We start from the raw sequence: 12,670 nt of genomic DNA, 5'->3' as shown, positions 1-12,670 counted from the left end.
AATACTCAATTCTTTAGTCTTCTAACCTTTAGTGTTGGCCAAATAGGCACACATATTTGATTCTGTCACTGCAAGCCATTGAAAGTGATGGTTAGGTTTGTGTTAAATCTCAAGAGTTTAATAACCTTGCTTGTATAACAATTAAAAGAGTACGCAGGAGACAAAGTTCAGTTCACAGCCAACACTTTCAAGAGAGTCTTCTCAACTCCCTACACTCTATTTCCCAGAGTGCATTGCACATCACAACTACGGTAAGCTATGTGGGACAATTCAAATACAACATTCAAAATACACAACAGTTTGCCTTTGTTATTTTGCATCGCTTAGAAAATCATTCTGATGAAAGTTAGGTTGGTGCTGTTTGTGTTGTATCTTGACATTTTATTAATTTTGGAATCTGATACATTAATTTAATCAAATGATATGTTGGTTTCTTTAAGTTAATCACTTCCCTGAACATAAAACAAAACATGCTCTGTGCTATTAAATATTAGAGTACTTAAGGTTAACAAAAGCCATGTATTAAAGTAGCAAAACTTTCTTTTTGCCAAAATGCATTTTCCACAGTGTTATGCTTAAAAAGGTTGGATGGACCCTTTACAATGATGTTTGCTTATCTATAATTAAGCATGTTGACATTCTTTTAAATTGTACCCACAACTTTCTCATCAGCTCCTGGTGCAAGATGATTTTAACATTTATGTTCCCATAATTCATTGAAACTATACTATAATAATTGATGCTTACTTTCTTTGTATTTTCTTGGTCATTTTACATGGTTAAAATGTTTGAAATATTGGTAAAACATTTTTATATATTTCTTTATCTGCCAATTCCCCTGATTGCGTATAAGAGGGAAATATAATAAGCTCTGTTACAACACGCGAAGTATCCCCAATTCTTGAGTGATAAATTGTGCTCTGATTATATTCTGAGACGTTATGCAAGTAAAACTTGTTTCTTTTCATGTATTGCCTTTTATATTCTTTGAATGTCGCCATTACTAAATGAAATGACAAGCATTGGATTAAATAGTATTTTGTCTTGAATTGCAGGTTATGTACCAGTTACCCACAGCAGTTACTTGTACCAGCTTGGCTAACTGATAAAGAGCTTGAGAGCATTGGAAACTTTAGATCGTGGAAGAGGATTCCAAGTGTTGTCTACAGGTGAAAAATTGATTCACAGAGATAAGATCTGTCAAAATGAACCCGGTACAGTACGAAGTGACCATTTGAACATGTCATTCAGATCAGTTTTTTTGGGGGGGGAATATCTGTATGATGAAACAAAATATTGAAATATGATTTTATGGGAAGCATTCATAGAGCTGTCCATCTTCCCACTTAAAACAGTAACCTATCATCCCAGCAATTCAAACAATTCCGCTATTTCTTCCTATGTGAATTCTTCTCACCAGACATAGAATGCCTTTGAAAATGGCATACAGTACTAGGAACTATTCACGCGTGGTATCCCTTGTGCAAGTCCTTGGTGTTGCTAAGAAGTTACAGAATGTTGTCTAACCTGGAAAATAATTTCCTCTGGATTCCTTTTGAGCATTGCAATTCATGAACCATCTGCAGGCATCTGTAAACTGTCCTTGTGCAGTCATTTATGACTTCAATAAGATCAAAACCATTTCACTTTCCTGGTGAGTTGGTTTTCTGTTTATTAGCTGGCCCAACTAATTTATTGGCTTTAATCTGAATACTTTTGGGCTCACTTAACAATAATGTTGACTCTGATCGCTATGTGTGCTTTCAGCATCTTCTGCAGCAATGATATTTGGCAAGAAGTTCAATCCCCATGTTTGAGAATTTTCCTGCCCAATTTTTAGAAGCGTTCTCAGACTTCTCTGTTACTGTTTCCCCCACCGCTGCCATCTTGGCTGCCTCAGGTTCAGCTCCCTCTCCAGGCTGTCACCTACCAGCACTGCTGCTGCTTCTTTCCCAGCAAGGAGTTAGCTAAAATTATTGAGAGGTGGAGCACTCAACTTGCGTTGCATGAGTGAAACTAATGTATAACCTACTGAAAACGGAAAAGAAAGTCAAAAGACAAGATGGATGCAATGAAAGCGAAAGGCAAAGTAAGTTGCAAGCTTTGCATGCCCTTTTACTGTATGCTACTTTTTCTTGGTATTTGTTGTACCTATATGCATATGTTGGATGGTTTTCTTAACCATTTGTTTGCACACTGTTCTTAGCATATTCTCCCTTGACACACACTTTTTAAAAAGCCTAGACTACAGGAATAGTGCAGTTAAGTCTAAAGATGAATGCTGTAAGCACACTTTCTTATTTTTAAGTTTTATTTTGTCCAACTTTTGTGTCTCCACAATACATACTCTTCTGCTGATGGATAGGCAGGTGTGTGTCCTGCCTCAGCCAATGAGCCAATTGCTGTTGGTTTTACAAGAATGAGCTGGGCTGATATGTTACTGATTTGATTTACTTCAGGTTTCCTTTATCCTCATTGTGAGCAATTGTTTGTACTTGTGCTTCTACTGGTACAACATAGATCTGGAAACGTCTTTCCACCGCTCGTATGTGGTATGTTGGAACATTACCACGCTGACCAGACCTGTCCAGTATTGTAGCTTTTCTTTAGAAAACTAATCAGTTTGCAAAGAGTTACACCATGACTAGTCAAGTCCACAGTTGCGTCAAACTTAAAAATAACACTTCATTTGGTTTTATTTTAAGTTTTTTAAAACAATTATCATTTTTGTGACAATATCTAAAACAAGAACTTCAATTTATATAATACCATACCATGTGTCCTGGATGTTGCAAGCGTTTCACGCTCCGTGAATTACTTTTGTGGTGTAGTGGGCAAATGTGGCAGAAAATTTGCACTCCGTAAGATCCCACAACAATAAATCTAACCGATTGTTAAGGTTACTATCTCTATCCTCTTCTCTTCCCCAAACCCCCTATTTTAAGATCTCCTTGGACTACAGACCTGCTCTCAGCTCTGCCAATGGCACTCTTGAGCCTGCTGCAAGAAGATATACGAGGACAGATCTGTGATGATACTCCCTTCCACTTTTCTCTCTTCAGCACAAGAGCGATTGGCCTCAACTTTGATGTCTCTTCAGCAGCACCACCGAGATTGGGAACTCAGTGAAATGGCAGACCGTGGGCACAAATGCATGTCCCAGCACACTTTGGTGCAGTCATTAATTATACCAGGTTTTTTTTAATGGGATTTTATCCTTTTATATGGATCTTTACATGTCCGGTAACATTCTCAGCTGAGTTAAGCAGATATCTTGTTCTTGGGTCTATCCCACTGCTGCTCTAAAACTGGCTTCTATATGGTGCACAAAACACCTATTTGTTTCTGTTTCTCCCCCTGCTCCCCCCCCCCCCCCAAAAAACAACTAAATAAACAAAGAAACATACACACCTGAGTTCCATTATTTTCCCCACAGTGATCTAGAACTTCATGATTGGAGGATTGATGCTACCCACTCCATGATTCTTTGGTGTTCAGACTCCAACATCCAATTACCCAGTATAAAGTTAATCACAATTGAATCCATTACCATTAATACAAATTTATATATTTTATAAGTATTTCCTTTCTGGAATCTCAGGCACCAGGGCAATGGAGCAGTGATTGCACGCTGTGGTCAGCCGGAAGTCAGTTGGTGGGGTTGGAGGAATGCAGATGATGAGCACCTAATACAGTCTGTTGCAAAAGCTTGTGCCATGGACAGCAGTTCCACCAAACATGTCAATGGCAACTGCATACGAGATTTTCCTAATGGCAGCGACCTGTCTGATGGAGAATTTGGTAAGAGTTGTAACGGTTTGTTCTTGTATATTATAGCGACTCAGTAATATGCATGTTGTATTTTTGGCTAATGTCATATTGTTATCCTTTTGGTAGTACTTTTATGATCTGATGCTTTTGTGCATACTTTTTATAATTGCTGTGAACTAGGCTTAATTGTCTTTTCATCTTAGATTCTTCAATGACTAATGCAGCTGGAGTAGAAACTTTATGCAGTCCACCACATAAGCTTTTGATATTGGATGCTAGGTCATATGCAGCAGCTGTGGCTAACAGGGCAAAGGGTGGTGGGTGTGAATGCCCTGGTGAGTATCAGCATGAAAATGTAAAAAATAGTGCTGAATAGAACATTTGGGAACTGGTGCAGCTTGTATCACAAGATTGATAGAAATGGCAAACCAGGTCTTTAGAGGATAATACAGGTAGACTACCCTTTATCCGGACTTCCGAAAACCGAAACCCTCTAAAAACCAAAGGTTTTTTCGTTCAGCATAAGTCGTGCGTACGAACGAAAAAACCTTCGGTTTTTAGAGGGTTCCGGTTTCGGAAGTTCGGATAAAGGGTAAGTCGTGCGCACGACCCCCCGCCGACACAACCGCCGACCCCCCCCCCCCGCGGGCCCCGACAACCGCCGACCCCCCCGCGGACCCCGCCGGCCCCGACAACCGCCGACCCCGCCAACCACCGACCCCCCCGCGGACCCCGCCGGCCCCGACAACCGCCGACCCCGCCAGCCCCGACAACCGCCGACCCCCCCGCGGACCCCGCCGGCCCCGACAACCGCCGACCCCGACAACCACCGACCCCCCCCCCCCGCGGACCCCGCCGGCCCCGACAACCGCCGGCCCCGACAACCGCCGACCCCGACAACCGCCGGCCCCGACAACCGCCGACCCCGCCAGCCCCGACAACCACCGACGACCCCGCCAGCCCCGACAACCGCCGACCCCGCCAGCCCCGACAACCACCGACGACCCCGCCGGCCCTGACAACCGACAACCGCCGACCCCGCCAGCCCCGACAACCGCCGACCCCGCCGGCCCCGACAACCGCCGACCCCGCCAGCCCCGACAACCACCGACCCCGCCAGCCCCGACAACCGCCGACCCCCCCGCGGACCCCGCCTGACTTACGCTGAGCGTCAGCGTAAGTCGTGCGCACGACCCCCCGCCGACCGACCCCCCCCGCCGACCCACCTTCCGAAATCCGAAATTCTCCTTTATCCGAAACTCGGCTGGTCCCGAGGTTTTCGGATAAAGGATAGTCTACCTGTAGTGGCAGATTTTTTAGATCAAGAGATTGTCTATTGATTAATACAGAATTTAATAAATGAAAGTTCTTCCTACCATGACTACTTTATATCTGTCAATATTTCACACCAATTCTTTCTGCATGTATTTTATAATGGTAAACATACACACTTGGAAGATTGGGTGGCACAATAAGTTAAAGCACACTCCTTTCACTATTGCAGCCTGGGTTTGAACCCAGTCTGAACTGCTCAGATGAAAATCTACCTTCTGTGTTGGCTGCAAGTGGTTTATGTGACATAACTTTGGGCAGTCTTGAGCTGGTTCCTAGTGGGTACAAACACACCGAGAGATAATTCAGCATTAAATTTCCAATCTCAGTCCAAGAGTCCAGTCCTGGTCACCTAGACACAAGGGAGATATTTAAGAATTGGAGACAGTGCAAAGAAGAATCACAAGCTGACTTCTGATCGTGAGAAGTCTGTGCTATGAGGAAACACTAGAGAAACTTGGGCTTTTCAGCTCGAAAGGAGTTGTTTTTTGGAGAGGTGATCCGATGGAAGTAAATAAGATTGGAAACTGTATAGACAAGGTAAACCTGGAAACTTACTTTATATTATGAGAAAATGACAAAGGGCCAAGGGATCATACTCATTAGAATTAAATTTAGGACTGATATTGGGACGTTCTTCAGAGTGATCAAGACATGGAATGGACTTCCAGAAAGAGTTAGTGGAGGAAAAATCCTTGGAATTATTTTTAAGAACCAGTTAGATGGATGAACCAAGATAAGCCCGTCATAATTATCTTGTGATCTTGTCATCACAGAAACATCTTGTATGGAAATATAAAAATTCACCATAGTGCGCTGGGGGAGCTCTTCTGAGGGCGTGGTAAAGTAGAGGTCTCTGCTTTACATCGAAGCTGTACTATACCTAATGTGGGAGTACTTTTGCTAACACTGGGCAGAAAAAAGTTGGAAACATTTTCTATTCACAACTACTGTCGTCCCATACTTGGATAAGCAGTAAAAAAAAACCTGCAACTATAGTTGTGTACCCATGGAGAGCACTGTTTGAAGTGATGTGGAGGGAGAGCAGTATACTAAGGGTTAAGGAAAGTGTTTGGTGACTGCAAGGCTGTACAAATACATTTGTTCGTGATTTTTAAGCTGCTGCTCATCCCTGTTTCTAAGTCACTTGCGCTTGCCAGTCGTCAATTGTTTGCTCATTCACTTCATTGGGGGAAAATTGCGGACTGGCAAGTGCAGAAACAGAAAACCCCGGCTGATGTTTAAGAAATGATTGAAATTAGGTGGGAAAGGAGAAGATCAGTCTTCATTTTAAGTGTTGGCATTATAGAAAAGCAGTTTTGTCATTTAGGAAACACTTTTTTTTATCCGGCACAGACTGGACTGGCGTGGTGCCGGTTTATCAAAGTCCGGATTACAGAGGTATAGTAAAAGGTACGAGAGCCCCGTACACGGGCACAGATCCAGGCGTCCCTGTTGTATAGCAACAGGTACAGGAACCCCGGCCACAGATCCAGGTGTCCCTGTTGCATAGCAACCGGTGCAAGAACCCCGGTTACACGGCCACAGATCCAGGAACGGCCACTAATATGAAGTAAAACTTACCTGAACCTACTCCTGCATTTTGCCAGTTAACAGAGATTTCCGGTTATTTAGGTGCCGGTAAATCAAGAGTTTCCTGTATAATAACTTATTATTTTCCAAATGTTATTTCTCTCTTGCAGAATATTACCCCAACTGTGAAGTAGTATTTATGGGTATGGCAAACATTCACTCCATTCGGAAAAGTTTTCAGTCATTGAGATTTCTCTGTACACAGATGCCAGACCCTGCCAAGTAAGTTTTTTGATTTTGCGCTTTGCTCAAGTTAGGAAAAATTTAACAATTTTTATTTTGTGTGGTTATGTTTGTATTACATGGGAAGTGGACACGAGTTACTTTTTAGACAGACAAAATAACTAATGATTTTGGCCTTAAATCATCTTGAAATTTATTTTTTGCAAATTGTATTTAAAACATCAGTACTTTATATGCAAAAAATATGCGCAGAGGCTTGTGTAAAATTTAAATCTTTCTCATATCTGACTGCGTCATTAAATGTCCTATTTGTTTGATGCAAAGAGACGCATATAAATTAATCTAAAATATTTTCCTGATTGATTTGATTTGTTTTTTGATTAGCAGTTGGTTATCAGCCTTAGAAGGTACCAAATGGCTTCAGCATCTATCTGTGCTTTTAAAAGCAGCGGTACTTGTAATTAATGCAGTCGATCGAGACCAGCGGCCTGTTTTAGTACACTGTTCTGACGGCTGGGACCGAACACCACAAATAGTGGCTCTATCAAAATTACTGCTGGATCCTTACTACAGAACCATAGAGGTGTGTGTGTTTGATAAGTTTTATAGGAACTTAATATGCTAGAGGGTTGCGTTAGCAGTTTTATAAACACTATGCTTTTCAGGAAAGGTAATTTGAAGATATTACGGATGATATTGTAAAACATGTACATTTCTAAAAGCTGTGTTTAAGTGAACCTTAAAACATTTTATAAACACGCTTTGTTTATATAAGAATAAAAAGTTTTCAGGAAGAATGAATTTGGAGATGATTTAGTGAATTAAAATGTGCAGTTGGTATGCATTTTATCAACTATGCTGATAGGATGCTATCCCACTCTAAGCCTCAAAATATTTTTTTTTCTTTTCTGAAAATACTGCACTTAAAGGTTGCAAGTGAAAATCACGGTAGCACATGCTTCCTTTACATTTGTTTTGAATGTGTTGAAGCCCAATAAAAACTTTTAAGTAATAATGATGTAAATCTTTGGATAGCTCAATATAGAATCTGTTCATTTTTTTTTAAAAGGAAGCAAATTGCCATTGAGATTCAAATTGGAATTATACATTGAGTGGAATGGACCCTTTTGTAAAAACTTGTCAGTAGTTCAGACGTGCACAAAAATGTTGAAAATGTTTAGCATAATATGAATAATTATATTCAATTAATTAACTCCTATCAACGCATTAGCCAGATGAGCTTGTTTTGAGGAGGCCATCTTATTAAATACACACCTAAAGACATGTTGTACAGTTAACTGACTTACCTCTGGTATTTTGTTTGTGTTCCAAAATCAGAGCAATAGTGAATTTTTGAGTCTTAATACAAAGTCGTCGATAACACTGATATTTCTGAAATGCACATGCTGAGTGAGGTTTTAATATACGTAGCACCATATTTTACAGGGTTTTCAGGTACTGGTGGAAACAGAATGGCTGGATTTTGGTCATAAATTTGCTGATCGATGTGGCCATGGTGAAAACTCAGATGATCTTAATGAACGCTGTCCTGTGTTTCTTCAATGGCTGGATTGTGTTCATCAGTTACAGAGACAGTTCCCTTGTTCATTTGAGTTTAATGAAGCATTCCTTGTAAGTAGAGTGGTTTTACTGCTTTCCCTCTGGAGTAGGCTGGTTTGCCAAAATTAAACATAAATGGCTTTATTGATTTATTCCTTATCTATTTATTATAGGTTAAATTGGTGCAGCATACATATTCTTGCCTTTTTGGAACATTCCTGTGCAACAGTGCAAAGGAGCGTGAAGAGAAACATACTCAGGAAAGAACCTGCTCTGTTTGGTCCCTACTGAGGCCAGCTAACAAAGCCTTTAAAAATCTCCTGTACACCTCACAATCTGAAACTGTACGTTTGCTTACTTCAATTTCTGTAAGATGATTGTTCCACATAAGCAATAATCATTTGGCTCCCCGTGCTTTGTTTACAGTTATTTTGAGAAATTTTAATTCAATATAAATTATCTCTTACCACATTAAAAAGATTATTCAACATTTTACTTATTAAAAAAACAATGGCAAATAACTGTATAGTAGGCTAATTAGATGGTATTAGTTGGATTGTATGTCTTTGTTTTGCTGTTACTGTTATCATTACATAAACATCTACATTAGCAACTCGTCAACCACAAAAGCTGAAACTGATGCTGTATGCTTTAGAATGTTTTCAGGGTGCTGAGACCTGATTTTTTTAGTCAGTCATTATTTTCTAAAGCACCCTTTGGTGCTAAAAACAAAGTATGTATGTATGTCGGTAGAGTGGAACCTTTAATTAAATTACATTTTTGTCATCAAATTTATTTTGAGTGACCACTTACAAATAATGGGAATAGAAATTAAGTAGATACAGAGAAGCAGTTGTAAGGACACAAGCAGGAGAAAGTTATAGAATTTCTGGTGAGAAGAAATTAAAGGATTAAGTCAAATTTCAGTACTATTCAACCGTTAATGAAAAGCTAAGAATAGGGTAAATCCTGATTATGCTAGATATGAAATGTTTACCTTCAAGTTAGAGTTATCTAATTTGTAAAATATGTGGAAGTCTGAGGTGGGATTTCTAGATACTCTAGTACATTGTATGGGATCTCATGAGGGTATAACAACATAAGAAATAGGAGCAGGAATAGGCCACTTGGCCCCTCGAGCCTGCTCCACCATTCAGTAAGATCATGGCTGATCTTGGGCTCAAAGCCACTTCCCGGCCCACTCCCCATAACCCTTCATTCCCTTAACTTGCAAAAATCTGTCTATCTCCACCTTAAATGTATTTAATGACCCAGCCTCCACAGCTCTCTGGGGCAGAGAATTCCACAGATTTACGACCCTCTGAGAGAAGAAATTCCTCCTCATCTCAGTTCTAAAAGGGCGACCCTTTATTCTGAAACTGTGCCCCCGAGTTCTAGATTCCCCCACGAGGGGAAACGTCATCTACTTTGTCGAGCCCCTTCAGTATCTTATGTTTCAATAAGATCACCTCTCATTCTCCTAAATTCCAATGCGTATAGGCCCAACTTGCTCAACCTTTCTTCATAAGTCAACCCCCTCATCTCTGGAATTAACCTAGTGAATCGTCTCTGAACTGCCTCCAATGCAAGTATATCCTTTAAATAAGGAGACTAAAACTGTACGCAGTACTCAAGGTGTGATCTCGTCAATACCCTGTACAGTTGTAGCAGGACTTCCCTGCTTTTATACTCCAACCCCCTTGCAATAAAGGCCAACATTCCGTTTGCCTTTTTGATTACTTGCTGTACCTGCATGCTAACTTTTTGTGTTTCATGCACAAGGACCCCCAGGTCCCTCTGAACTGTAGCATTTTGTAATCTCTCCCATTTAAATAATTTTGCTTTTTTATTTTTTCTGCCAAAGTGGATAACCTCACACTTTCCCACATTATACTCCATCTGCCAAATGTTTGCCCACTCACTTAGCCTGTCTATATCCCTTTGCAGATTCTTTATCCCTTTGCAGTCCTCTGCACAACTTGCTTTCCCACCCATCTTTGTATCATCCACAAACTTGACTACGTTACACTTGGTCCCTTCATCCAAGTTATTAATGTAGATTGTAAATAGTTGAGGCCCCAGCACTGATCACTGGCACCCCACTAGTTACCGTTTGCCAACTGGAAAATGACCCATTTATCCCAACTCTCTGCTTTCTGTTAGTTAGCCAATTCTCTATCCATGCTAATATATTACCCCCAACTCTGTGAGCTCTTATCTTATGCAGTAACCTTTTATGTGGCACTTTATCAAATGCCTTCTGGAAATCCAAATACACCACATCCACTGGTTCACCTTTGTCCACCCTGCTCGTTACATCCTCAAAGAACTCCAGCAAATTTGTTAAACATGATTTCCCTTTCATAAAACCATGCTGACTCTGCTTGACTGCATTATGATTTTCTAAATGACCTGCTACTGCTTGAAGGACTCCAGCATTTTCCCAATGACAAATGTTAGGCTAACTGGTCTATAGTTTCCTGCTTTCTGTCTTCCCTCATTTCTTAAATAGGGGTGTTACATTTGCGGTTTTCCAATCCACTGGGACCTTCAGGGAATTTTGGTATATTGTAACCAATGCATCCACTATCTCTGCAGCCACTTCTTTTAAGACCCTGGGATGCAGGCCTTCTGGTCCAGGGGACTTGTCGTCTTTTAGTCCCATTATTTTACGAAGTACTTTTTCCTTAGTGATAGTGATTGTCTTTATTTCCCCCCTCCCTGTGGCCCCTTGATTATCCATTATTGGGATGTTGTTAGTGTCTTCTACTGTGAAGACAGATACAAAATATTTGTTCAGAGTCTCTGCCATTTCCCCGTTCCCCATTAATTCCCCAGTCTCATCCTCTAAGGGACCAACGTTTACTTTAGTTACTCTCTTCCTTTTTATATAAAAGTAGAAGCTCTTACTATCTGTTTTAATACTTCTTGCCAGTTTACTCTCATAATTCATCTCTTTTTTTAATCATTCTTTGCTGGTTTTTAAAAATTTCCCAATCCTCTGGTCTCCCAACAATCTTGGCAACATTGTATGCCTTTGTTTTCAATTTGAGACCATCCTTTACTTCCTTAGTTAGCCACGGATGGTGCTCCCTTCTCTTAAAACCTTTCTCACTGGAATATATTTTTGTTGAGAGTTATGAAATATCTCCTTAAATGTCCGCCACTGCATTTCAACTGTCTTACTCTTGAATTTATTTTTCCAGTCCACTTTAGCCAGTTCTGCCCTCATGCCATTGTAATTGCCTTTGTTTAAGATCAGGACATTGGTTTGAGATACAATTTTCTCACCCTCCAACTGAATTTGAAATTCAACCATGGTATGATCACTCTTTCCTAGAGGATCCTTTACTATGAGATCATTTATTAATTCTGTCTCATTACACAGTACCAAGATAGCCTGCTCCCTGGTTGGTTCCATTACATACTGTTCTAGGAAACCATCCCGGATGCACTCTATGAACTGCTCCTCAAGGCTACCATGGGCAATTTGATTTGGAGATTAAAATCACCCATGATTATTACCGTACCATTAGCTTTTCATTGTCAGATACTGGGAAATGATATGTGGGAACCACAATTATTACTTGTACTCTAGTAATATTGACACTTGCCGAAAGGTTACAGTGTTCATTCCTGGGATCCATGTTGATGAAATTTCATTAAAATTCTGATTACGTCCTTTTATGCTTATTATTTTTGTTTTAGTTAATACTTAATGCTCCAATCTGATTTGGAAGAAAACTATATAATTTTTGTACAATTTTTACAGTAGATTTTGTTTAAGGAGTATAAGCATCTAAATGAAAAAGTATTCAAACATTAAGATCTATGGGTTGCATATCCTAATGAAAACACTTCAACATCTAAACTAGGTACTGCATCCAGTGTGCCATGTAAGAAATTTGATGCTTTGGAGTGCAGTGTACATCCCCAATTCATCTCCCTCCACGCCTGCTGATGACCATTGTGCACCTTATCCAGTCCCAAGGTCCATCCCTGAAGAACAGCCAGTGGGAAGGTGAGCTTCAAGCTGAGAGTCTGCTCATGTGAAGTAAAATCATTACAAATTTGGTTATGAGAAAAAGAGGGATTTTTAATAAAGTGGGGCAGAACAATCTGTTGGGCAAGGATTTAATTAATCTACTGGCCTTTGTAAATGAGCCATGTCTATGGCCTTATCTTACATATAATGTTTAGTACCCCATTTAAATTGGCAAAGGAAAAACGG

General features: G+C 40.3%; 1 protein-coding gene across 16 annotated transcripts in view; it reads left to right on the top strand.

The window, feature by feature from the left end:
- Positions 1-12,670, top strand: part of mtmr3 (myotubularin related protein 3) — a 128,453-nt gene that overhangs the window by 83,276 nt on the left and 32,507 nt on the right. For 13 of the 16 annotated variants that reach the window (XR_015072327.1, XM_085961704.1, XM_085961698.1 and 10 more), the window contains 8 exons: positions 1,056-1,169; positions 3,602-3,801; positions 3,975-4,106; positions 6,807-6,918; positions 7,264-7,462; positions 8,326-8,511; positions 8,613-8,783; positions 12,315-12,460. Coding sequence is in view for 15 of the 16 variants with exons in the window: in XM_085961704.1 (XP_085817830.1) it covers positions 1,056-1,169; positions 3,602-3,801; positions 3,975-4,106; positions 6,807-6,918; positions 7,264-7,462; positions 8,326-8,511; positions 8,613-8,783; positions 12,315-12,460 (1,260 nt within the window). In the remaining variant the exon portion in view is untranslated. The remainder of the gene's footprint in view (positions 1-1,055; positions 1,170-3,601; positions 3,802-3,974; positions 4,107-6,806; positions 6,919-7,263; positions 7,463-8,325; positions 8,512-8,612; positions 8,784-12,314; positions 12,461-12,670) is intronic. The other 3 variants (XM_085961713.1, XM_085961709.1, XM_085961706.1) reach the window with 1 other exon arrangement.

Source organism: Somniosus microcephalus, chromosome 19 (genome assembly GCF_052327205.1).
Source record: "Somniosus microcephalus isolate GS21.2 chromosome 19, FLI_Smic_1.0, whole genome shotgun sequence".
NCBI lineage: Eukaryota > Metazoa > Chordata > Chondrichthyes > Squaliformes > Somniosidae > Somniosus > Somniosus microcephalus.
The sequence above is the reverse complement of the archived record's forward strand: the minus strand, read 5'-3'. Positions and strand labels throughout refer to the sequence as shown.